Source organism: Prosopis cineraria, unplaced genomic scaffold (genome assembly GCF_029017545.1).
Source record: "Prosopis cineraria cultivar Desert tree isolate PC_DT_omini unplaced genomic scaffold, ASM2901754v1 PC14, whole genome shotgun sequence".
Taxonomy (NCBI): domain Eukaryota; kingdom Viridiplantae; phylum Streptophyta; class Magnoliopsida; order Fabales; family Fabaceae; genus Prosopis; species Prosopis cineraria.
In genome coordinates this window covers 28,836,372-28,862,936 of record NW_026555345.1, presented here as the reverse complement: position 1 = coordinate 28,862,936, position 26,565 = coordinate 28,836,372, and the positions used below count along the sequence as shown (strand labels likewise).

Sequence of the window (26,565 nt, the reverse complement as noted above, 5' to 3'; positions counted from 1 at the left end):
TTAAGATTTAAGAATTATTTATTGTGTTTAAATCTTTATCATTCAACAATAATATTTTGTAACATGCTCATATTAAGAATATCTGTAATATTCACGGCAAACGAGGAGATATATTGGAAGGGAGGGTCCTGCATGATTTGAAATGGGGAGGTACAGTAACTTTGGCCCTGGAATTGTGCACAAAAAAACAGAGAGAGAGAGAGAGGGGGGGGGGTCTGGGAGCAGACTTTGAGCAAAAAGAGTGCTGCCCTTGACATAGAAAAGGCAATGATGGCATGTGGACCTTCTCTCATTCATTCAAACATGCCCTCATAAATGCCCCCCTCATGAACTCTTTGCAAAAACATCATCAAAAAACCAGCAATGAAGTCAAGTGTCAGCCAGGACGTAAAAAGAAGATTGAAGTTTTGGAGACATTCTAAATTCTACAGCAGGTTAGGGCTCTCATTAACAGCAATTGGATTGTCAATTTAAATTTGATGTTTAGAGATTTTGTTTATAGAGTATATACGCTTTCTGGATTTGCTTAAAATATGACTCATCAAAGCAGCATCTTTAGAGCGGAGAAAGATGTTTGCATTTGGTTGCACCGCCTGTTGAATTATTCTAATGTTTTTATTACACAAGAAACGTAATCATTGACCTTTATTCGGTCTTGTTTGTCTTCCTAATTTTTTCAGTGTTCCTAATTCTTGTCGGATTTAAAAAACAATGGGAATCTGAAATAATGTGGACTCAAAAAATAAATTTTACCTAATCTTGTTAAAATTATTGAGATTAAAAATAATAAAAAAAATATAAGAATTAAAAACAAAACTTAATAAAACTATAGGGATTAATAATTATATTTTTTAAAAAAAAATAGATAAAAAGAAAAGAATGTTATTCCTCGTGAAAAAATAATACCTCTTTTATCAACAATTTAAAAAAGCTTGAATCTCTGCTGGAAAAGTTATAAAGTGAGGGGAAAATAAAAAGGAGGGAAAACTATAAGATTTGGTTTGTTTTGTTGTTTACTATTTTTGAAAATTTTTTATCCTAGTTTTTTGTTCTTCCTATTTTTTTTCCCATCTAAATGAAAGGTTAGTGGCTGTTTATGATTGAAACAAAATTATCTCTAATAAAATTATATATGTATGAAATACAAAATAGTACTATTTTCTCACCATGTGAGGATTTCTTTATGAGTTTCTATATTATACATCAGTTTTTTTGGGTGCTACTGAGATGTAACATGCATTTTTTATTGAAAAAGCCCAAACTAAATATAATAATTGAAGTTTTGACTTCCAATCAAATGTATGGGACAAATCTAATTGAAAGGAGTCCACTTTTAATTTTGGTACTCAAAACACGATTGAGATGTTCTTGGTTGAACGATGCTCCTAAGTCCTACATTAGCTCGGTGAGAAATATCATTAATTAATAATTATCTACTATTTTTTTATCTTAGATTTTATTATTGATTTATTTATTCCCAATAACTATCTATTGTTTTATAATTCATTACCAGATAGATAAATTGTAATTAGAATTTATACTTCCGTACCCGTTGCAACATTATAAATATTAATTTTCATGAATGGTCTCTTTCGTGACACTGACAACAGTACTTTTTCTTAAGGCTGAAGAAACCTTACATTACACCACATAAATTTCCAGTACTGAAAATTTTAAAAGGTTAATTTTTTTTTGTTCATATCATTTTTTATAAAATAAAAACTCACTAAAGTAAAGAAAATTTGCATTGAAGCTTTCATTCCACTGTTTCCCTTTCTGAATATTATTTTATTAAACATCGCTTCATTCTTTTTTTTTTTTTTTTATCGCGAGAACTTCAAACTTTTGGATTTTTCTTTTTGGGTCATTGAAACATGCAATCAGTCGGGAAGTTCATATTGTACGTAATTGAGACCAATCCAATTAGGATGGTCGGCTACGGGCCACACAACACCCAATAGTCAATAACTTGGGCTTTCAAAGGCCCGCTTCTTTATTTAACTTCCAAGCAACACCAAAAAAGTAGATTATAGGCAATGTTAATTACATCAACAACAAGAAGTATTCCTCGGGGAGATTAATTTCATCTGGCTGTAAGGATACCTTGGATTAAAAAACAAAAAAACAAAAAGTTTATACTTTATATCAATGGACGAGGTTAAATCTGACAAAACAAAAATGGACGAGTTTAATTAACAACTAATTCTTTAAATATTTTATTTATCAATGGATTCTCTTCAATAACCTTTCTAAGTGTCTTTTTTTTTTTTAAACTTTTCCTTACCTTTTTCTAGCAAGGTAAAGACCATCTACATAACTATTTTTTTAGCTGGCAACTCCATCAACTACGCGATTGAACCAATTTTAAATGATTTTTTAATCATTTTTTATAGATGTCACACCAACATTTCCTAGCAGATAAACATTGTGGCCTGTTATTACTGACACTGATCTCACGAGTAAGTGTATGATGATAGGAGTTGATTACACTTTACAATGAGGATTTTTCATCTTTTCAGACTAAATCTACGTATTAAATATAAATTAAATGAACATTTCTTTTACTTTTTCTATCATATAAAAGTACTTTGAAAATGTATTATCAATTTCATTTAATTTCTTATTCAATTTTCTTCAAAAACTTTTCTATCATATCAGGGAGTGGATAGTGTAACATCCTTAAAATTTAAATTTAATTAATCGTGCCTGACTAGAATAATTAAGTTTATTAGTGAGGTGGTCAGAAAAGTCTAACAGGTGTATTTGGTTGTAATTTCAACCTTAAATGGGGGTTTGAAGTGAAGTCAGGTCATCCGAATATGAAATAGAAAAAAAAATCTAAAGAGTGAGGTTCTGTGCTACATGTCGTGACTTGTGGGTAATCCATCGTGGCACATGTGAGCTAATATGCTTAGGCAAGACTTCTTTGTGTCATAAACGTGGCATGTGATGCGTCTGCCATGGCTCATGATTTTTTTTTTTTACAAAAATAAGAGTGTTTTGCAGCTTGTGAAATGGAGAGAGAAGGGAGAAAAACGAAGAGAAGCATGAGGAGCTCTGCTAGGGCTTGAAAAATTCAAATATTTGAAGCATATTAGAGTTAAATAACACTTAAGGTAAGGTTTTTAAGCTCATTTCTTCCTTTTTTTTCTTCCATTTTCTTGATGTTGGGAGTTTAGGTTTGGTTGAGAATGATGATTTTTTGTTCATAAAGGCTGTGGGTCCAAGCTTATTGACTTAAATTGAGTTAATGGGAGTTGTTTGAGCTATTCAAATCTAATATTTATGGCTCTATGCGTTTTTGGTTGTCAAAAGTTATAAATATCCAAAGATCTACCTTTAGTGAAGTGATTGGAGTAATGTGGCTCCATTAATGGTTAGTTAAGAGTTCAATGAAGTTAAAGTGAGTTAGAGGAAGTTAAGAAACTCTATGGGTATTTTTACATAGGAAGATATTGAATCTTAGAAGTGAAGAAGTGTTTGAGTTAATAGTAAAAATTATCCAAAAAGAAATATTGATGAATTGTATTATGATTAATTGTAAAGTGAGCATATTTGGCACCATTCAAACTTCATAGAAGCTTTGAGAGTGTGTAATTAAGTGGTGAAATCTTTGATCTCTCAAAGATTTGAAGTAACTGGAGGAATTCTTTCTTGTATTTTTGTATGTTGATTGATTTATTAGTTTAAATTTGATAATTTAAATGTGTGAAATTCAATGAAATGTAAGTATGGCATGAATTACTTGAAAAATCTACTATAATAATTTTGTAAAGTTCAATGACATGGTACATGTAAAATTCTATGAAACATTATTAATGGAATGCTATGATATGATTTCTTTAAAGTTCAATGATATGAGTTGATAAGGAGTTCAATAATTATATGATAAGTGAAGTTTAATGACTTGATATGTGAATGGTTTAATGAAATAGAAATTGTAAAGTTCAATGAAGTGAAATTTACGGAGTTCAATGAAATGTATAGTTGAGGAGGTCAATGAATCTGTAAATGAGGAGTTCAATAATTTGATTATGTGTATTAATGTGATTTTCATGTATGAGATGAGTGCAATGATGATGTCATGCATGCTTGACATGGAGAAATTACATGCCTTGAAATGTTGCATTGTTATGTATCGCATGATCTTGAGAGGCGGGGGTTTGTTTAGGAAAAGGAGTAGAGAATTAAATATACATGGTAAAGCTTCCATATGAGCTCGATGGCTTGTCTGGATTGTTTATATTATTGTTCTACTTGTTCAACTAGGGACTGTCCTACTGGTTTAATGATAGATTTGAACCTAGCTAGTTATCCACTTGTCCAATGAAGAAACTAGTCTAGGGAAAATGACACCCTATAGTGTGAAAAATGAAAAAAATCGTGACTCATCAATGAGATGGGAAACCTTCACTGGGTGATCTCTCCTGCGTGTTTTAGCCAGGGTAATCTCAGTTTATAGATGATTCCAATGTGTTATAGTCCACGATTTCGTATCAAAGGCATAAAGTGAATATATGAGAGGTGTGATTATGCATATAACGATAAAAGGGTATATGATTTTCTATATTATGACCTTAGTGAAATAAATCATATGATTATGAAATTGTATTACTAAATTATTATTTTATGAGCATGTGTTATTATGAATGAGAATATTGAATTATGCTCTTGAATATACTAAATGATTTGAAATTGAATATTTTTGCGACTTACATCTAAATTGATTGACATGCATTGATATGAGTTAGATAGACCTTAGTTATTGAGTAGTTGTACTCACTCTATTATCTTTAATATTACAAGAACTAGTTCAAGTGGATAAGACAGAGGAAAACAGCCTGAGGCATAGGATTAATATCCTATTAGTAGGCTTTCTTTACTTTTTGAAGTATTAATGTGTATATTTTTGCATGATATTGCTAACTAGGGTTAGTTCATGTTATGACTTATTTGCACTATGTGTTTTGTTAAATTATATGGTGTATTTTGGGCCTTAAGGTGTATGAGTATTTATTATGAGACCTATAGCAGGGCCAAAATATTAGTGCAAGTAAGAGTTATGTATGACATATAAATTATGATGATTAATTGATGAAATGTTAGATTTGAGCTCCCCTTTTTGTTTTTGAGATTAAAGGGTTGAGCAATGGATATACATTTAATAAGTATTGTTAGTGATGTGGTGTATTGCACATGTCTATTTTAGTTAATTGAATGTGATCTAGTGGTGTTTGTAGCTTTTGATTTTTGGCGTAAGTTTTGGGCACTCAAGTTATGTAAAAATGGTGAAAAAGAAGGATTTTTTAAATGAGTGTTCAACTTTTGAATGAGAGATAATTTGATTATGAAACCAAAGCCATTAGTTAAAGTAAGGGAAAAGCTCTCTATAGATGCCTATATTACATCAATCAAAAGTTGGACGGAGAAATAGGGTGCGTCAGAAGTTGCCCTTAGTTACTATTAGATGATAGCAAAATTTGCTGTCAAAAGTGTGTAATGAATCACGACGCATGGCACAAAGTCACACTAGACGTGGCGCATGCCTTATTTCATGCACTGTTTCATTGTTTTTCAAATTTTAAGCAAATGTACTAATTTTTTTTTGTGATCCCATACTTTTGCATATAAAATGATCAACTTTGACATTCACTTTGTGAAAATCTATTTTAAGTATTGAAAATTTAGGATCTCATTTATATAATTTATTGAGTTCAATAATTACCATGATGCTTGGAGGTTAAGAAGGATTAGTAAGGATAATTTTACTTATCTCTCTTCAAAGTTTACAGGTAGTTTCACATCGAAGTGTGTAAGATCTCATGTTTGGTGTAACATAGCTTTCTTGATAAAATATTTAAGTAGGTCGATCTTGTTTACTCAATAACTAACTTTTGGGACGAAGATCCCTACTTCACTTAAGCATCATCGCAAAGTTTTACTTTGCTATTTTAATTTGTTTCTGTCTTCTATCAATTTTTGCTGAGCTGGATATTCAAAAATTGTCAAGAAAAACATAGGAGCTAAAGGACAAACGAGTCTATTTGCATGGTGAACCAATAACATTAAATATTAGGTAGTTATTTTTTTTTAAAAAAGAGTAAAGCTACAATAATTTAATTTATTTAGGCAGAAAGAAGGGTTGGATTTATTTTTTGCCATTTTAATTGTATGGTGAAGCATTCATCAGACATTTAATTTGAATCCTTCCAATATATTGGCTGCATATTACTAGAATAGTTTTCTCAACTTTTCCCCTCCCTATATAAAGACGTTGCTACTCCAAATTCAGTAACGTTTATCTACCATGCACAAACCTTTTGCTACGTTTGCGTACATTATCTATAACTTCCCAACTACCTCTTTTATTATATCACCATGATGTGTCCCCAAAGCATGGATCTTTTTATTTTTCTCGTTAATTATCACCGACAAAACATTATACGAGACTTGTTAATTTCTCCGTCTTCTCTTCACTATAAGGTAAATTAATTATTTCATGGTTCTTAAAAGAGTGATAGTTGATATCTTTAAATCTGTAAAAAAACGAGTAACTTTTTCAATTTTGTCCATTAGATATAATTAATTTGGTGTTGAAGAGAGTGTTTTACAACACGCCACATCCGATCAGTGAAGAACAGTCGACGCGGCTAAGCCTACACCATTCACGTTACCTAATCCAAATTTAATGCATGCCTTCATGCACACTTGCTACGTCGTAACATGTGATTTTCTGACTTTTTAAATCTTACTTAATTAATCGACTAATGTTACTATTAATCAACTTATAAAAGTGAACTAAGGTGTATTATTTATTGTTGGCAAAAAAATAGTATATTATTTTATTAGTTCTATTATCTCGTGGACCAAATAAATTGCATTTTGCTTAAATTCTCAGCTTTATCATATTATAGTTATGGACAAAATCATCAAATATGATTTTAAAAATTAAAAAAAAATATATATTCTATGTAATTTAACGAAATTTTAGAAAAAAAATAACTGAGCATTATTTTTGGGGGAAGCAAAAAATAACATAAAAATAATAATAATTGAGTGCGGCTGCAGGCTGCACCGCAGCCTACTGCATTTAAGCTCTCTACTGGGAGGCATGCAGTGGCGGAGTCACAGAATGCAACAGGAAAGCCAAACAAGTACTGTGAATGGTCTCTTGTAAATAACTGCTATTCCTTCCTTCTCTGTTTTCTTCAACGCTTCTCTGGCGGCGATTGAGATGGATGCACACGCTCCTCTGCTCAAAACCTCAGACGCTCCGCCGCCTTCCCTGGCGATGGTGGCCGAGAACGGCGACTACGCTCCAGTTGAGGGGTTTAGGGCCGCCAGGGAGGTGTTCTGGACAGAATCGGTCAAGTTGTGGCAGATTGCCGTGCCGATCATTTTCAACATTGTGTGCCAATTCGCCGTCAACTCCTTCACCAACATTTTCGTCGGCCATCTTGGCGAAATTGAGCTCTCTGCGGTTTCTCTGTCTCTTTCTGTTATCGGAACTTTCTCTTTTGGCTTCATGGTTAGTGTATTCAATCGCCTCTCTCTAGATGAAGGAGTATGAAAGCTATATGGATGTGTCTGAGTATGTTTATCAACGCAAATATTCCATCAATACTGAAAATCAGAGTCCTATCACATATCACACAGTGTGCGTTAACGTAATACAAATTTGATATAATACTTTACATTTAAACACGGTTGACATTACGCACCAGTGTCATGACTGGTTCTTAGTGCATGAGAAACTCAATCAACTTTGTCTCTTTACTTCTCTTTTACTCACTTCACTCGTGCCTTGGCTAATTAAAGCTAAGTTTCAATGTCTTCGTTGTTGGCTTAATTTCATTTCAGCTGGCGTTGCAAATCTTTTTGGTCACATTAAATATCATCAATACTTGAGTCCCTTGGAGGCTAATCTGTTACCAATGCGGAGTCCATATTCCTTTAAAGCTGAATAACTTTTTTACAGATTTCTCTGAATTACAATGGCTTAAAAGCGCTTCATCTTGTGAAGTAGAAAGTTTTATCTTTGTGGTTTGAATTATGATGAAGAGAATCTGCAATGCATTGATGTCACTCTCTTGATTTACTTTTAATCTTTGAGTGTTGCAAGTGATATCAGAAGCCTATTTGCTTTAATTAAACTGTGATGCATAATTACTATGTGTTGCGGAAAGAATGGCAACTAGAATTGATTGTGGACGGGGTGTGGGATCCATATCCTTCAAATATTAACACAAAGTCCAGCTTGAAGTCTAGTCCATGACTACACAATAAATAATTAAGTAATTGATACTGCGCTTGAAAATTTCCGACTTTCATATCAATTTTCACTTGTGTTTTTCTGCCAAAGTAAAGCTTTAGCATTGATATATGTTGAAAGTTGTTTTATTAAGTTTAAAATCTGATCTTACTCTATGAAACCTGTAGCTTGGCATGGGAAGTGCATTGGAGACACTTTGTGGTCAAGCTTTTGGTGCTGGACAAATTTACTTGCTTGGTGTTTACATGCAACGCTCATGGATAATCCTATGGGTCACCTGCATTTTACTCTTGCCAATTTACATCTTTTCAGCTCCAATATTGGAATTTCTAGGCCAACAGAAAGAGATAGCTGATCTTTCTGCAAAGTTCACTATATTGGTAATTCCTCAGTTTTTCTCACTAGCCATCAATTTTCCAACCCAAAAGTTTCTTCAAGCTCAAAGCAAGGTTAATGTGATTGCCTGGATTGGTTTTGTGGCTCTACTTCTGCGCATTGGGTTGTTATGGATCTTAGTATATGTATTCAACTGGGGCTTAACTGGTGCAGCTGTGGCATTTGACGTCACAAGTTGGGGGATTTCATTGGCTCAAGTTGTTTATGTTGTAGTTTGGTGCAAGGAGGGGTGGCATGGATTCTCCTGGACAGCATTTAAGGATATATGGGCTTTCGTTAGGCTATCACTTGAATCAGCTGTAATGCTTTGCCTTGAGGTTTGGTATATGATGAGCCTTATTGTTCTTACTGGCCACCTTGATAACGCAGTCATCGCTGTAGATTCTCTCTCAATTTGGTAAGATCATAACTTCATGTTCAAGCATAAATATTTCATCAAGTTCCAAAACCAGGTCAATATCTGAACCATTGTAGCATCGCATTATATCCTATTTCTATTCTCCATAGGGGAGGAGGGATGAAGGTCATGAACCTCGTGATGGTTTTATTTAGGCTTGCAGAACTATGCTCTTATTCTTGCCAAATAAAAGGAAAAGAACAGAGTGATAATTTTATTCTTGAACAATTGAAAACTGGAGAAGAAGAAATAAAGTGACGTTTAGGCTGAAATTTCCCTCTTGAAGTTGTAGATAAAATTAAAAATAAGTATAGAGGCTACAGTTAGAAGCTAGCACCGTGACGAACTAAGGAATTAACTTTACATAAACCCTAGTAATTAATTTCTCCACATGTAAGTTCACCATGGTATTGTATCTGATAGTTATTGAAATTATGCTTGTCTCGTCATCCGTTTTCTAATGCATTCAATGATATTTTATAGCATGAATTACAATGGATGGGAAGCAATGCTGTTTATTGGAATAAACGCAGCAATAAGGTATGCAGCCAGAAGCCATGTCTTAGTTTTTTTTCCCCCCTTCCTTTCACATTTTATGACAAATGACATTCCAAGGCACCTGGCACAAAATTATAATCAAATATTGAAATCAGCTTCAAGAAATAGGATTTTTTATTGCAATAACAACCAGCACTAAAATTGAGACCCTTGGTGGATTTATAATTGGTAAAAAGGGGAAACAGGTTCCTTATTCTGAGTCTGACTTTGATCTATTTTACTTGATCTGAATGTCTCTATTTCGACATCTTTATCATGTCATGTGTAACTCATTGTTTTTTCCTCCAATACCTGCAGTGTCAGAGTTTCCAATGAACTTGGACTGGGACATCCAAGAGCTGCAAAATACTCTGTTTACGTGACAGTATTCCAATCTCTCTTGATTGGCATATTTTTTATGGTTGTTATTTTGGTAACTAGAGACTATTTTGCTATAATTTTCACGAGCAGCAAAATTTTGCATGCGGCAGTCTCCCGCCTAGCTGACCTCCTTGCTGTGACAGTACTTCTTAACAGTGTTCAACCAGTGATTTCAGGTATGAATTATTGAAAATTTCCATTTTTACTTCATGAAGAGAAAGTTTTTTTTGTTGTTTTTTTTTTATTTATGATTTTGGAATCATTCCTGCAGGTGTTGCCGTTGGAGGTGGATGGCAGGCACTGGTGGCTTACATTAATGTGGGTTGTTATTACATTTTTGGGCTTCCCCTGGGATTCTATCTTGGTTATGAAGCAAAGTTAGGGGTCAAGGTAATTCAATCATTTCTCTTTCCATGGAATACTGCCATTTTGAAAAAGAGAAATAAAACAACAAGTCTGTGCGCTCAATCAAGAGAGTGAAAAAAAAAAAAACAAAACAAAACAGCAAGTCTGGTTTTCTCGGATTTGTTTGTCAGAGACTATGGATAAAACTATATAAATTGACCCTGACATGACATAGCAGAGCCTGTGCTTTGCCGATGCTCCAAGACTTTTGTGTGAAACAATGTGTAAGAGATTCAGGGGAAAACTCATGCATTACAGTAGGGGCATACACTTCATTACTAAATTTTGAATGAAGTGGTCTTTGACATCTTATATGAACTTGGACACTTTCCGTTTAAATGGGTACTCTTTCTGCCAATAAGAAGAATAAGAGAGACTAAAGAGGACAAAACCATGTTCACTTCTATTAAAAATTCACCGCTTTGTAAATAATGATTATCTCAAATCTAACGGTTGCATACTTTTAACAAGACCTTTAATCGCAGCCTTTCTTTATATTCCCGCAGCATTAACTATTTTCTAGGGGCAGTAAGGAAGATATAAATTGACAAAAAAATGGAAAAGATAACAACAATTTTCTGATAGTTCTGAAATTTGTTACAATACATGTATAGGGACTTTGGGGAGGAATGATATGTGGAACTGCTCTACAGACATTGATGCTCTTGTTTGTACTTTATAGAACCAATTGGAACAAGGAGGTAGGCGATTCTTTCACATTCTCTCTGAAAATTCACCTGCATCTTTTGGATCGCTACTAGAAACTGATAATCTCCAATTATAATATCTTTCTGTAGCATTAGACATCAAGTAATTTTCATTGTTGCAGCTCCTAATGTTAATTCTGCTACAAATACACTGTAGTTGAATCACACGAAGCCGAAAACAAATTACCACAAGATGAGCTGTTCTGCTTTACATTTAGTAATGGTAGTCAATTTCAAATATAAAGCAACATCTGCGCTAATGCAATTAAGTCCTCATGTGGTGCTCTCATTTTTCACATTTTCCCTTTTCCATTGCAAATACTTGGCTTGTATAAAAATTCATAGAGATATAATAATCGATAGTTTTCTTTTTGACTACTTGGCATTGAATTTGTAGGCGGAAGAAACAAGTGAACGCATGAAGAAATGGGGAGGGCAGGAAGACATGGAAGTCGATGGGATAACAGGCAGACCCTAAGCTCTAAACATCTGTAAAGCTGGCAGGTAACCTTATTGTTGAATTCGCATGTCCAGAACCAACGGCCATCCAACTGGATCTCATGCTTTATATCAAGGGTCAACGGTCTTGCATGCTTATTCCGGCTTTATCCATCCATGTAAAGCACTCGCTACCCTTTTGGTACAAATATATATTCCCTGTGTAAGTTGTCATCTCCTGATGAAGATAAGACAGACAGAAATACCTCATTTCTTCTTTATTCTCCGGTCTTGCTATTTTTAAAATTGTTTTCTCGTGACATTATATGATGAAACAAAGCGCAAATAAGAAATAGCCAAAGAGCAAGGTATCCTGGCATGAGGGAATGAGCCTGATTGGCAAGGTTGTCAGCAGTGTCAGTTGAAAAATCGACTCATCTTCAGTGCAAGTGTGATAACATCTTATGTATACGGTCAAGATTTTAAATATTATTTTCTATTTATTAAAATAAAAATTAATATAAATTATAAAAAAATAAAAAAAACCTTTTTACCATCAATATTGTCTAAATTTAATTTAGAGGGTCTAATTTAGTATGAAAATTTTTATAATTTTTATATATTGACTATTCAGATATACTCTGTATAGTTCATGTTTAATATCAAATTTTTTATAAATTTTTATTTTTGATAAATGTAATATTAAAAATTAAAATGTATAAAACTGGCATTTTTTTTAAAAATTACAAATTAAAAACTATAAATTTGGACTATAAAAACTATACCTAGATAGTTAATATATAAAAATTTTAATATTAAATTAGACTCTCAAAATTAAATTTAGACCATATTGATGATAAATATTTATTAATTTTTTTTATAATTTTTATTTTAATAAATATAAAATAAAAAAATAAAATAATGCTTTAAATTTGAACTATTAAGATCAAATTTTAGATGGTCCAAATCTCATTATACTAATGAGCACCATCTCTTAAAAAATGAAAAGTGATAAACTGATAACTCAAATAAGCCTGTTCATGTGGCTAGGTAGCTCGACTGGCCTCATCCTATCCAACCTAGTCAGGCTGGGCACCAAGCGAGGGCCAACCCCCTGCCTTGCTCGGCCTAGCTCAAAAATATAGTTATTGAATTTTTAATTTTGTATAGAAATTAATTATCTTGTAGTATTATTTTTCTTTAGAATTTATTATTATTATATTGTTTCTTATGATTACTATAGATATTTTCTATTATTTTAAATATTTATAATCTTTTTTAAAAATTTTAAATTGATTTTTCTAACATTATAAGTTTAAATTAGGTAAAAATAATATATCATTTTTAAGCACATAAAATTTTAAAAATTATTATTTTCAATTCTAGATTAGTTTTATTAAAAATATAGTTAAAAAATTTTAATTATACTTTTTATTTATTAAACAAATATTTATATTTTAAAAGAAGTATTTTCGAGAAACCTAACTCAAACCTTTAAGTGACCTGATATTCGCACAACTAAATCAGGCCGGGCATTGGGTTCGTATGGAACCAAGTCCAACCTTTCCCATGTGACGCTCTACTTAGACGCGTCTTGGAGAATGGTGTGACGTGGATGATATGTGATCCCCACCTTCTATGAATTATACGTTTTCATCAATTAAATAATATTAATATTTTCATAAAAAATAAAAATATTAATATTACAGTATTTTGTTTCCCTTGAGTTTCTTTTCTTTCTTTCCTCCATCCTTTCTCTCTGCTCTCTCGTCCTACGGCAAAAAGTTGCTTGAACATCCTCCCACGGCAAAATCATCCCATTACAATTTACCAGAATCAATGTTTATCATTGAAGTTCCCTCCGGATCAGAAATCATGGCACATTTCTACAAATATCTAATTTACCTGAATTTCTTAGGATCAGTTTGGACTTTGGATGAAAAATAAAATGAATATGGAAAATTTGATTAATATGATTGATTTATAACATTACTTAATAAGATTAATTTTAAACAGAATAAAAATAGAATTGAAAAATAAAATTAAAAATAAGGTTAAATTGAAAATAAGAAACTCATTGTTTTATAAAATTTTATCAAATCATATTACATGTTAAAATTAATGAAAAACTCAACATCATGATTTTCTTTAAAAAAAAATCATTACACATTTGAAAATTAATTAGGAAAAAAAATCATAATTTTTTTTAAATACCCAAACACCTTATTGACGTTACTATTAATTATGATCTCAATTAATTAATCATGATTTTATAATTGATTTTATCATATGTATAGAAGTGTCAGGATATTTTTAACATGCATAATAGATATTTATAACATTTAAAAAAAAATGATGATTGAGCTTAAAATCACTTTTGTCATATAATTTTTTAATATATTTTTACAAAACCATAATTTTAGGTCTTAAAACTAACTCAATTTGACGTCCAAACATGCACTTGACCTATATATACTAGTTAAATACATCCTACGTTGAGTACATATAGCATGTGTTAACAGAAACGCATCAAATTTCGCTCTCTGTTGATCAGGGTACTAATTTCCACTAAAGCATCACAAATAAACATTTCGAGTACAAGCAGGCGTCAAGTATATTCGTCAAAACAAGACGACGACACAAAAACGAAAGTCAAATAAGACCCGTTACATTCTCCCTCAAGGAAGAGAAAATTAAAAGAAATTACTCGCCAAGGGATTGACGTCCACATTCCACATTAGTTGTGGAGCAATATTAAGCGATCTACTCGGCATCTTTCTTCTTCTTGGCCACTCTGTAAGTACCGACCACGCAAGCATGGTCTCGTTCGTATGGCTCCAGAGTCACTTGCTCGCTCGGCTTAAATTGATCAGCCCTCAGCTTGTTCACCTCACTCGCAAACACTGCTGTTGCTGGCACTGTCGAGTCTATGCAGTTGGCCTGACATACAAACCAAGTTATAAGTCTAATAATAATAATAATAGTAATAATGACCCACAAACTAGTCATACAAAATTAAAAACAAATCCCATTAATAACTTCATTTACAACGTCTCTCTTGAATTGAGAAATAAAACGGCACTAAAAGACACGGCTTGGAAAGACCCTAACTGCATAATAGGATTGATTAAATGCCAGAATTCGGAACAAACCTTGATTGAAATAACAAAATGGCCTCCTGTTTTCAGATAATATGAAGCATTCAGCCCTAGAATCCTAGCCTGCAAAGGTTTCATAATGAGAACCAGATCCTCCGACAAAGGGCCTCTATTCAGCAAGTTGGTTAATAGTGCATAGAGAATTTGAGAAATGACACAACCTATTATTAAATCAAACAATATAGAAGAGAGAGGTTGTATTGAAACATGATAAAGAAAATGCTAAAGCACAACCTGATCAATCAAACTAATCCACTAGTAACATGTTCATCTAAAGGATAAATAAATATGTATACAAACATGGGTGCTAAAAAACTCAAAGTAGAATATATATCAAAGTTCAAGTGCATCAGAAACTCGGGTCTGCATCATCCATGATGTCTTGAAGGGGAATCCGAGTTAGCTCATCATATGCACGGAGCATCAAATATCAAATAGTGAAAAATGCACATACCAAAGTGAACAAGAAACATTTAAAAAATATTAACAAAAGATCTTCCAGAAATCATCAGGAACACGACTTACGAACAAAGGAAAAAAAAAACGAATATCATGTATAGAAAAACTTACAAAACAGCAAACGAAATCTAACAGAAAAGCACTAGAAACAGAAAATCAGGACAACAAAAGCACAAAGTAATACAAAAATGTTAAAAAGGTATTCTGTACCAAGTCCAAAGCAGAAGCCAGAGACAACAAAAGAAAAGCTTATGCAAAGGAAGCTTAAGTAAGCAACTTAAGAAAACAAAAGGCAGTAAAAAATAAAAAATGAACATGACTGAACATGTGAAGTTGGATCTCTCTTCCATAAAATTACTTTCCACAAAATAAAGCCAAACCTGATCCGGCTGAGCAACGTCAGAAAATATGACATCTACCATGCCAACTAACATTCTGTATTTGGCAGGATGTCTGGCATCTTCAATAATGGGTATAACATTAGTACGCTTCTTAGCCATGTTGACAAGGTCTCTTCCACTCCGGTGAGAAAACTCTACTGCATAGACCACTCCAGTCTACAAACAATAACGCCTTGGTCTTATTAGCTCTATTCAACATTATATGGAAACCTGAAGGGAATTAGAAATAATACTTACTGGGCCAACAATGTCAGAAACATGGGAGACAGTAGTCCCAGAAGCAGCTCCCAGGTAAAGAACACGGGCTCCAGGTTTCTATATTCCACAATGCAATGAAAAATATATAAGAAACTGAATTCGGAATACAAGGCCAAATAACAATACAGCCTAAGGCAAGAGAGATTCTTACAATCCAAATGTTGTCAACTCCACCAAGAATAGCAGCGGCCAACTTGGAACGGAAAGGGTTCCACACACGATACTCAACTTTTGAACCATCCTCATTCTAAACATGGTAACATAGTTTGTCAGTGTCCAAATACAACAACACATTTTGTCAGTATCCAAATACATTCCCGTAAATTTAAGCATAGAACAGAAAAAAATGGGAAGGACCGGCAACTAAAGCAAATGATATTATTAATAAACACTATCAAAATGCTTAGCAGCGAAGCATTTAGATTCAAGGCTCCACTGAAAATATTTTGACACAGATGATAACCATTGATGTGTTGCCCATCATTGATTATCCACTTCTGAATGGAATCCAATTCAAGAGTTAAACAAGAACACACACCAATGGTGAAAAAGATAAAACAAGTTAACATAGTTAAAAGCGGCAATAAACATATACAAACAACCGCAAAACCTGTAAATTACAGGACCGAGCCGTAATTTAACACAAGAAACCTCGAGCAACGTATTGAAGAACAGCAGGTATCAAAAGGAAAGAACAATTAAAAAGGAAATAACCTGAACGGTAATTCTTTTCTCGTTATAAACAGCTTCACCAGGGACTAAGTTCTTCGTAACAAGGGCATCTTCTTTACCCTTGGCAATGAAAATTCCTTCATGACGATGTGGCTCAATGACCACCTTGCTCCCACCTTTCATTCCACCCCTACCTCCACGACCACCACCTCTACCCGCTCCTCGACCGCCCCTGCCTCCACGTCCACCACCACGAGCTTTCATATCTGCTCCTCTTCCTCCAAAGCCTCTCCCTCCTCCTCTGCCTCCACGACCGCCATCACCTCTGCCCCTGCCGCCGCCGCCGCCGCCACGACCTACTTAGATTTGCAGCATTAGAAACAAGACAATACTCCGAGTCGACGATCGATTAGATAAAACTGTCAAAGCAAAACAGGACAAAAAACTTCGACCTTCAAATTTGTAATTCCAAATATAAACCAACTATTCCAATTTTTTTTTATTTGCCAAACAATCGTTCCATTGTAAACAAACATGACTATCTCTAACTCTGAAAGTTCATTTGTTTAGCTAGCCAAACCAAAAACCTCATGCGACCATCCATGACGCGGGACAAAAAACAGAAAGGATTGGCGAAGTCCACCAGCACTGGAGAAACGAAAAAACACAAGAAAGCAAGATAAACAGCTACACTATCGCTTGATAATGTTGAATATATATAGTAACAGAGGAATGAAACATCATCGGACACCTCGAGGAGGAGCCATCTTTTAATACAGCAAGACTGAGGGGGAACGGCGACGCCTAGTGTGGAAACAACCGTAAAACGAAGTCGAAGCTTACAGGGACGGTCCGATAGATCTTATAGACCACGTTAGGGTTTAGATTAGGGTTTATGATGTCGAAGGCCAAGAAGCCCAATAAGAATAATTCGGGTTAGTCAGCCCAAGTAGCTAATGTTAAAATAAACTCACTTGACTAGTTCATTTACATTTCCACGAAAACCCTCCTTTGTATAAAAAAAATCACAAAAAAGTCTAGTTCATTAAACCTGTAATTTCTATAAAAATAAGAATAATTTTTAAAATTTTATGTTTCACTTTTTCTTAGTAAAAAAATATCATCAAGACACTTAGAATATGGTTAGCAACTGTTGCACCTAAGCTTTAATTTTTACAATGGGAAATCAAGTGGAATGGAGCCACTGCTAAAATTTTTAAAAGAATTTTGAAAAACATTTTCTTTTCCTAAAAAAATGTGGTCAGAAAAATAGACATGGGCTTGGGAGTCATTCCCATGTGGTAAAACCATACTATTTTTTTATTTTCAATTATTTCTTTATTAATTGAAAAGTGTGTGGTGAAGAATACAGCGCAAAGCCTTCTTGGCTGTCATGGCACATAATCATCCAATACATTAGTGAAAAATCAAGTCTTCCACGGACAACCCTATAATAACTATCGTTATTAGGAATTAGTCCGTTGGAGAAATTCAAATTAATTAAAATCATTTGAATGAAGGAATATTATCAACGTTTAGGGTTATTGAAAACTTATCCAACATTTGTGTAAAAGAGAGACATTGAAAAGAAATAAGTTCAATTGAAGATGATAAGTATGAAAGAATAATGTGAAGTAATAAAATAAAACTCAATTACTTGTATTTCATTACACTTATTTTAAATTTCTTTCCATGAATGAAATAAATACATAATCATTTGGTTCTAATTAATTTATGAAAAATTATGTTATATATTCAGTGCATTATAATTAAGCATTTTTCAGCAATATATAACATGCATTTCATTTCATCTAGATAACAGTGTTATTCATGATATAAATAATAAAATTTATTTCGTTCACATGTGTGAAAATTAGATATTAAACTTGAAGGACTAAGTTAATATTAAAAATAGACTTTTTGTTTAGCTATAAACATGTTAAAATAAATGAAAATAAAGGGGAATCAACAGTAATCAAATTCATAATTCATAAATACATAAATACAATTGAAATACTGTACAACTGAAAAACCAACTCTCAATTAATTAAGTTAAGTACTAATTAATTTTTGCATTGAAATTGAAAATGCCATGTAAAACAAATAAGAAACGATCACAATAAATGCTGGAAGGCTTAAATTTAATAACAAGCAAGCTTGGCGCATCGTTGAAGGGTTTGTTTCTACTTCAGGGCACAACACCTTATCGTCACCTCCATAGCCATGGGTCAAAATCGGCAACTTCCTCAATAGTCCACTGTTCTAAATCCGCAATTTGTGAATGAATCGAATCCCACTTCTGTTTTTGTTAATGGGTCTGGTTCCACAATCTCGTCCTCGATCATCTTGTTAACCCAACGGTGTTTGGACAGCTCATTTAAAATCCTTCGGAAAATTTGCTGTCCAACTTTTTTCTGGAGCTGTCAATCGTAGATTTTTAATTTTGTTCAGACTTAGACTTTTGACTTTCCTTGAACACGAAATACGAAAGATGCAGCATAATATCTTTGCCACAATGCGTAGTTTGAAGATCATGGATGGGTGTAAGAGTGATCAAGTCTGTCCTTTAAACCCATCCCAAGATCAAATCAGAACCCAGTGCATGCAAAGCAAATCCATTTGGAAATCGCAAATCCTAAACGCAAAGAAATCGACGTTCTTGTTGACAATCTTCTTCCATATGGCCTACTCAAGGTTGATTAGGTCGAATCCCAGACTGAACTGTCTCTCAAACCCATTGATTTTGTCAAAATGCTAGCGGATAAGGGAAGCATGACCAAGAAAATCGTGACGATGACGACTCTGTGGAGAAAATGATAATAAAACTTACTGGGGTCTTCTTTGAGTGGTTCAGCATTGAGCTTGTAGTGTTTGATGGTGGGGATTGAAGCAGCCATTGAGAAACTAGAAGACAAAGCTGGTGCGAGTTTAGAGATGGAACATAACAGTTGAGAAGAAAGTGGAGTTCTCAAATAGAGCATAACACGTGAAAAAAAAAAAAAACATTGCACAAATGTTTTTGCGTATACAAATTACGAGGGTTAAGGCAATCCGGAAATACTGTATCTGTAAATGCAAATCTAAATGGAAAATTCAATAGACCTATAAGAATCTAATTTATCAACTCCATCGGTACAATGAGGTTTCAAAATGAACTCTAAAGTCCAGACACTTTACTCAGCAATGTTGTTAATTACAAAACTTAAGACTCTATAGGTGAGACCAATTCTTACCATGCGCCGAATAGCCTTATTATCCACATCCATGCTAGAACCAGAAGCTACCTATGGAGCTGAAACAGGCATTTCGTTAGGATAAGTAGCCAAAGATACATTATTAACCACCCCACATTCTCCATAAACACAAGGTTGATGCTCATCATATGGCCATTGTCCATCAATAAAAAAACATGTACTACATTCAAATAATTAAATATATTAACCACCAAAAATAAAGAGTCAAATGTTTTCTCATAATATCATTTTTTTTATTTCATTAGTGAATTAGTGAATGCTTAATTCAGATATGTCCAAACTCAAACATCAGGTAGCAATACCACCACTCAAGCAACAATTACAGCTAGATTGTGAAAAATATGTTATTTCTCTCAACTGACGACATGTATAGAAACTCAGACCATCTTTGAAACGAAAAATTGAATAAAAGAAAGCGAAATAAGCAAACTATTATGAATCTCATGAAAACCCTTAAATTAGGCTAAATTAAGGCACTCTGAATAACTTTATAAAGAAGAAGAAGAAAATAGGCAGAAAATAACTTTAGCAGATAGATGTATTTGGAACTTTCTCTTCCGAAGCTTTACCAATGGCTTCCAAAGCCTAATCTGATCAAAAGAAGTTACCTGACAAATATACTGGAGAAACACACCAAGCATCCGTAAGAGAAAAGGAAAAGCAATAGGGCAAGAAACCTTCTTCCTGAAATCCTTCCTTCTGAAATTTCTGCAAATTTCTCACATCTACCATCAAGCTAGCAACATCTGTTTATTGAATAGATACACAAAGGATACATTATGTTGGAAAAGTGACAATTACTCTGGTATCAAGAAAACATGAAAAAGTAAATTCATTTTATTAAATCTTATAGAAGAGCTGTTTCTTCACTGTCGAGCATTAACGCCAATGAAGAACGCCTTAATACAGGCGAGGAAACAAGCACATCGGACAACCTCCAAACGGTTATACAGATGAACTCTAATCAAATAGCACATAGAAAAAGGATTGGTTTTTGACATAATTTCAAAATGATGAATGATGTATGTATAAACCTCATGGGGGATGGGCTAAAGACTATGAATCAGATCAACCTTGTCAATGACAACCATCATATGAGTACCATAAAATATTTGTAAAAAGATGAAAACATAAGATAAATGAAATATAAGAAGTAATGAACAAAAAAATGAAGAGAAGCAGAAGGGAAATATCATACCTCCTTATCACATGCTATTGCATTTAAAGTTTTGACGATACATGGACAACCCCTATCGTCTTTCCTAACAGGCGAACAAGTGAACATGAATGTCAAAGTGGGAATCTCCGTTAGTAAGCTCTTTTAAAGGGGTTATTTGGTTTGAGTCTATCTGTAAGCAAAATAAAAAAAAATGGTGAGAGTGAAAAATGAAAGACATGAGAATGGTATAGGAATTTAAAGAGAATATATGGGGGAAAAAACGTATTAGTAATATGATGATGAAGAAAGCAAAGTAAGAAATAGAGAAGAACAACATAAAGAATGGAAGCAAAACAAAAAAAAACGAGGGTTAAAATTGTAGAATTGGAAAAAAAAAAAGAATAAATGGAATTTGCAAAGAATGATTTTAAGAACATTACCATGGAGGAACGATCAAAGAGGGTCAATTGAGCAGATTCAGAAATAAATGGGAGAGGAGAAGCAAGTTAAAATGGGATAAGAATTGAAAAAAAAAAAAATCCAATGGAGACATTCCAACTGATAATGGAGAAAGAGAAGGAAATAAATCATATAACACGCATTTCAAATTTGAAAAACAAAATAGAAAAAGAGAGTAGCCATATTTCCTCACATGGGGAAGATGCATAGAATATGGGTATAACAGAGAGTAATTAATGAACCGTTAAAAAAAAATGTTACGACTGTTCGATTCACATGGTAGAAAAAATACCGGTGGGAATGAATGTTCCTACACAGTCTGAACACAACACCCCATCCCAATATGAATGCATAAGGGGTTATCTTTGGTTTAAACGCAAAATTAATGGAATTTGACCAATATCAATTAAGAAAAGTAAAATGGATCAATGGCATTTTAGTCAATGAAGACTAATCAAATGCGTGCTACAAGTTTTGTATAATAGAATTGATGATTGATTGATTGATGATGGTGATATAAATATTTAGTAGAAAATTGTGGTTGTGTGATCTAATACAAACTTTTAAGCAATAATTTATTCAAATACCAGAGACACAGGATGAAAAGAAAATTAATCTCAAGTTCCTAACGTGCTACAGCCTCAGCAAAAAAATTAGACGAGAACACATAGAGCAAGCAAATTCCAAAGCGTCCAAGCATTAAGCTCATTTGATGATTATATTAGTTAGTAGATGTGGGCTAGATAGTGCAATAAAAAGGGTCATTAGAAAAGGCCCAAGAGATTGCTTCTATTCTTCTTGAGGAAATCGCATGCCATAAGCAAGTGTACCTCATTCAAGCATTAGGCCATCGCTCGACAAAAACATGAAACACGATACGATCTTTTACTCCTCTTCTATGAATACCCTGAATGAACAGTTTAATGTTCTAAATAATTTTTTTTTTTAAACCATCAAATGTTCTAAATAGTTGAATCCTCCTTCTCAGTCTGTTTCCCCTCTCCCTAAATATCCTCTCTCTTCACCTCAATCTCATATCTTAATTTTTTTGCTTCCCTCTCCACGCTGCTCTCTTCTCCCAGCTTTCGTCCTTGATTCTCCCTGCAACGTCACTACGCAAAACCGGTAGAAGTATGACTGTCATTACGAGGGTGTTCTAAAGCGGACTTGATAGCCATAAGTCAGTTTTCTTCCATTTTTGTGCTTTATTTTTTGTTTCTTATAGCATCCAATTTACAATATCAACAATGAGAGAGTGACCACATACATTAATATCTTCCCATTCCTAATAACGAAGTTGTTAGAACCTGACAATTGAAAGTTGGTAGCCACATTATTTTCATCATAGTCTATTCAGTCAAGGATCATGGATGTTCTGCAAAAGCGAACTTCACCAGTTGGCTTTTCGTGAGCTGAGGCTTTAAATTCCGTTAGATTTTAACACCTAAATTGTAATCTGCGGAACACAACTGTCTGTGTATTCAAAAATATTTGCAAACGAGCATGATTATTTTATTTGGGCCCCCTTGAAAAGCAAAGGAAGGTGGAAGTATGAGAAAGATTAAGTGCCGGTTTCAGGTACCACATCGGGCAGAGTCATAAGTGAAGGCAAGTGCTCCCAGCTATAAAACGAACGAAGCTCCCCCATGTAAAAACACGGAGCCGTGTGGTGAGCACAGAGCGAACTATTCTTTCGCCTTTTACTAAAGAATACCGTGTGCTCGCCACCTAAAGCGGCATACGCCTATTTTTGGAGGAGTCCTCTGTTCTGAGGACTCCACAACGCTAGTCTAACGTTTTTACTAGAGAGGGTTGGTTTAGGGACGTGTTTTAGTCACTATTGTTGAACGTGTTCTCTTTACTCTTTATCAAGCGTGAGAATAAAGCGTGGAGGCCGGAAATGGTTCAATCTAATCACTTGATAGAATTAGTCTTCTTTCCCCAAATACGTAAAGGGAAGATTACCAAAGCTCAAGAAGCTTGAGGAAGATAGGTTGAAGCAAGGTTGGTTCCATCTGTAACAATACCAAATAAGGAAGCACATGTTTTTGGTGTTTTTGTAAACGATGGAGCACTTTTCACTAAAAACTTGGAGCTTCTGCTTCCGCCTTGCTGCTTTGTTTCCTTGTGTTGTGCACTTGTGCTGAAGATGACGATGCAGTCAAGGCTCAAAGAGAATGAGAAAGTGTTGGGCGTCTAAGGTAAAATGCCAGCTCCTATATAATTTTGGGGCTCAAACCAAGATTGACCCTTATCTACTGGCTAGTGAAAAGGCCTAATTACTCAAATCTAATATATCATTCAAATGCTAGCCCAGGCCCACTACTAAAAGCCCACTAAACAAATGAATAATGAAACTAAATCCCAAGTTAACCATGACAAATTTTATTTGTAATTTTTCTTTATGACCTCAGTTTCCTACTTTAAATGTGGAATATAAAAATATTTTTTAGATTAATTATTTTGTTAGAATTATTATTGATGTATGTAGAATAAAATGTGATAGAGTGGCCGGTAGAATCCGCTAACCAATTTGTGCTGGTTGGATTGAGAAAACCATTTCAGTTTATCAGTGTAATAAGCTCATGTTAGAGTTCACTTGACTAGTTCATTCAACTGAATAAACAATACTTTTTAAAAAAAAAAAACTTTTATACTTCACTTGGTGTTACCAAAAAAGATCATAAAGGCACTTAGCGCATGGTTAGTAAGTGCTGCATGAAAAAATTTATTGTCAGAATAGAAAAATTAAATGAATCGGAGTTGCCAATAAAATTTATAAAGTAAGATTTTTAGAATTTCTTTTCAATGGTCTATAAAAACAGAAATTGGTTGAGGAGTTTGATTTTATTTATATGCGTGTTAAGACCATACTATTCTGTTTTAACTTAATTAATAAGAAAAGTTGTGTGCGCTAAAATAAAATGAGAGTTTGACATTTAAACCTAGGTTTGAGAACACAAATTAATTAACATGCCTATGGAGTCGTTCACATGACACGTGGAAATTTAGGTCTCGCACAAGTAACTCCATAATAATAATATAGAAAAACTATGACTGTGTGTGCCAATACACTTACTTAAGTAATAATATGTTCCAATACAGTAAAACTAAAAGATAAAGGGAGGGGGGAAAAACAAACTACCGTGCTATCTTCTCTTTTATTTCTCCGAAGATGATGGCCAAGCTTAGATTGATGATCCCCTTATGCTCAAAAGAAATAATAAGAATTAGTGTTAATCTATCATTGGATAAAATTTAACCACCAACGTTATCAATTTCAAACATCAGATTTGACTTCCTAGACCTAGCATGAAGATCACACAAAATTTGATTCCATTAATCATAAAGTAAAGAAACTAATCTAATACCATAATACACAACTCAACAAAGCAATTTGTTAAATCTTCCCGCAGTGAACTCCTAAATCTCAAATACCTCAACATCTCTCTTATGACTAAAGGCTAGGTGACAAACCCACTTAAGAAATAAAAAAAGTTCAAAGAGATAAGCATGCATATATAGCAATGCTTCAAATTTCAAACTTTCCATATGTATTCTTTATGAGACAGAAGTACGAAACAAAAGGGTGGCTCACATTATTGGTAAACAAGGCTTGGCAAGAACACATGAAGTGTCGCCCCAAATTGAAAAAAAAAAAAAAATTGATTCACAAATGTCAAGTTCCAAATATAGAGCCTCAGTAGAAAATTAATTAGATAAGAACACGAAGAGAGGAAGCAAAAGGCATAACCTAAATCATTCAATCAAGAGTACTGTTATGAACGTCTAAGCAACAAACCCATAGCCAAGAGTCATGATGATATTGTCAGGAAACGAGGGCAAGATGGTGAAAGATACAATGTAAAAGGCTGAAGATATACCTTATACACTTAAGAAATGGTACACCATGAGGTAATGTACCCCATTCAAGCATGTGGCCCAGCACTCGCAAAAACATGAAACTTGATATGCCCTTTGCTCCTCTGCCATGAATGCCCATTGAAAGACTAGATCAATGTTCTAAATAGTTCGATGCTTCTTCTCAATCTCTCTGTTATTGTCTCCTCTGTCTCCAATTCTCCCTCCAAATGTGGCCTCCTTCTCCATTATCCGTCTCCTGACCTCTATCTCTTCTATCAATTTTTCTGCTTCATTCTTTCCTTCAACGTCACTCTCTTCTCTCAAGCACGGTGTTCAGTGTTCACAGTTTCTCTGAGCATAATATAAATAAACAAGTCCAGAGCATGAATTAGTTCACCAAGAGGGTGTTTTTGTGATGAGTAGTCAAGCATGTTGCATGTGTAAAAGTGGACTTCATGAGTGAGTTTTTTTCCATCATAGGCTTTATTTTCCACTTCTTATAGCATCTAATTTACAGTCTCAGCAATATGAGAGGGACGACATATATTAATGTCTTCCCATACCTAATAATAAAGTTGTTAGAACCACTGTTTTGAAAACGAGATCGGACCGGCCGATCGGACCGTCGACCGGTCTGGTTCAAAGGAAAAAACCGTTTTAAGAGTTGAGCCGATTTGAGCCGTTTCGAACCAGCGGTCAGACCGAAAACCAGAATCAAGCCGGGAACTGGATCCGATTTTTAAAAACCGGACTGTTCAAAAAAAAAACTTTTTTTATTTTTTATCAAATTTTTTTTAAAAAATAACTAATTTTTTTAATCATTTGATATTATATTGTATCATATGGCTTGTTAGGTCATGATAAACTTAAAATATTTGATTTTTTTAAATTAAATAGCAATTTCATATGTATTTCTTATATTTAAATTACTATATACATATATAATTTTTTTAATTTAATTATTACATCACCGGTTGGACCATTGGTACAACCGGTTGAACCATGCGAATCGTGAACCGCTGACTTTTTCAGTTCAATATTCGGTCCGGTTCTGAAAACATTGGTTAGAACTATAGGGGTGTACAAAAGTCCTCATGTCCAATTTGGTTCGGTCCAACTCGAGGCAAATTTGATCCAGATAAAATTTGGTTTTTTAAAGACCAAAAAGACTAAACTCTTTCTTTAAGTTGGACAGGATAAGATGCCGAGCATCTAAACCACTTAATCCGATCTGATCTTATAAATTTATTTAATACAATTAAATTAATTATTATTATAATAAGTTAATTTATAATAATAATTAATAATTTTTTGTGTTTTATACTTGTGAAATCATGAATATTGAATA

The 26,565-nt window shown here is 33.6% G+C and overlaps 2 protein-coding genes, 1 long non-coding RNA gene and 2 other non-coding genes across 7 annotated transcripts; 2 read left to right on the top strand and 3 right to left on the bottom strand.

Annotated features, from left to right (window-relative positions):
* The first annotated feature begins 7,094 nt into the window (after positions 1-7,094).
* Positions 7,095-11,886, top strand: LOC129293572 (protein DETOXIFICATION 35). 2 transcript variants are annotated; one of them, XM_054931605.1, is made up of 7 exons: positions 7,095-7,528; positions 8,440-9,065; positions 9,549-9,605; positions 9,921-10,159; positions 10,255-10,373; positions 11,003-11,089; positions 11,218-11,485. In XM_054931605.1, exons 1-7 carry the CDS (start codon positions 7,235-7,237, stop codon positions 11,254-11,256), a joined length of 1,461 nt encoding a protein of 486 aa, XP_054787580.1. In that variant the 5' UTR covers positions 7,095-7,234; the 3' UTR covers positions 11,257-11,485. The 2 variants fall into 2 exon arrangements, with proteins under 2 accessions (XP_054787580.1, XP_054787579.1); XM_054931604.1 differs by lacking the exon at positions 11,218-11,485 and adding an exon at positions 11,493-11,886 and having other exon boundaries at positions 7,097-7,528.
* A 2,193-nt stretch (positions 11,887-14,079) lies between these two features.
* LOC129292556 (rRNA 2'-O-methyltransferase fibrillarin 2-like) lies at positions 14,080-17,361 on the bottom strand. Its single transcript, XM_054930120.1, has 7 exons — positions 17,233-17,361; positions 16,524-16,837; positions 15,961-16,056; positions 15,789-15,866; positions 15,531-15,707; positions 14,686-14,754; positions 14,080-14,473 (listed from the first exon to the last, which is right to left on the bottom strand). The coding sequence occupies exons 1-7, from the start codon at positions 17,246-17,248 to the stop codon at positions 14,297-14,299; spliced, it is 927 nt and encodes a 308-aa protein (XP_054786095.1). The 5' UTR covers positions 17,249-17,361; the 3' UTR covers positions 14,080-14,296.
* LOC129294034 (small nucleolar RNA snoR60) lies at positions 15,037-15,108 on the bottom strand. The gene has a single exon (XR_008589276.1). It is a non-coding gene; the product is annotated as a small nucleolar RNA snoR60 (small nucleolar RNA).
* A 1,147-nt stretch (positions 17,362-18,508) lies between the features above and the next one.
* Positions 18,509-21,067, bottom strand: LOC129292106 (uncharacterized). 2 transcript variants are annotated; one of them, XR_008588861.1, is made up of 4 exons: positions 20,934-21,067; positions 20,344-20,481; positions 19,715-19,773; positions 18,509-19,385 (listed from the first exon to the last, which is right to left on the bottom strand). It is a non-coding gene; the product is annotated as an uncharacterized LOC129292106 (long non-coding RNA). The 2 variants fall into 2 exon arrangements; XR_008588860.1 differs by having other exon boundaries at positions 18,509-19,773.
* Positions 21,068-23,013: 1,946 nt separating this feature from the next.
* LOC129294007 (U5 spliceosomal RNA) lies at positions 23,014-23,130 on the top strand. Its single transcript, XR_008589252.1, has one exon. It is a non-coding gene; the product is annotated as a U5 spliceosomal RNA (small nuclear RNA).
* Positions 23,131-26,565: the final 3,435 nt, after the last annotated feature.

Excerpts from the sequence above, each read along its gene's own strand:
- LOC129293572 (XM_054931604.1), top strand. The coding sequence starts at position 7,235 with ATGGATGCACACGCTCCTCTGCTCAAAACCTCAGACGCTCCGCCGCCT. Across the intron at positions 7,529-8,439 it reads CTTTCTCTTTTGGCTTCATG|CTTGGCATGGGAAGTGCATT; the intron begins GTTAGTGTATTC and ends TGAAACCTGTAG. Across the intron at positions 9,066-9,548 it reads GTAGATTCTCTCTCAATTTG|CATGAATTACAATGGATGGG; the intron begins GTAAGATCATAA and ends GATATTTTATAG.
- LOC129292556 (XM_054930120.1), bottom strand. Across the intron at positions 15,867-15,960 it reads GAGTTGACAACATTTGGATT|AAACCTGGAGCCCGTGTTCT; the intron begins GTAAGAATCTCT and ends TGTGGAATATAG. Across the intron at positions 15,708-15,788 it reads TTTCTGACATTGTTGGCCCA|ACTGGAGTGGTCTATGCAGT; the intron begins GTAAGTATTATT and ends TATTGTTTGTAG.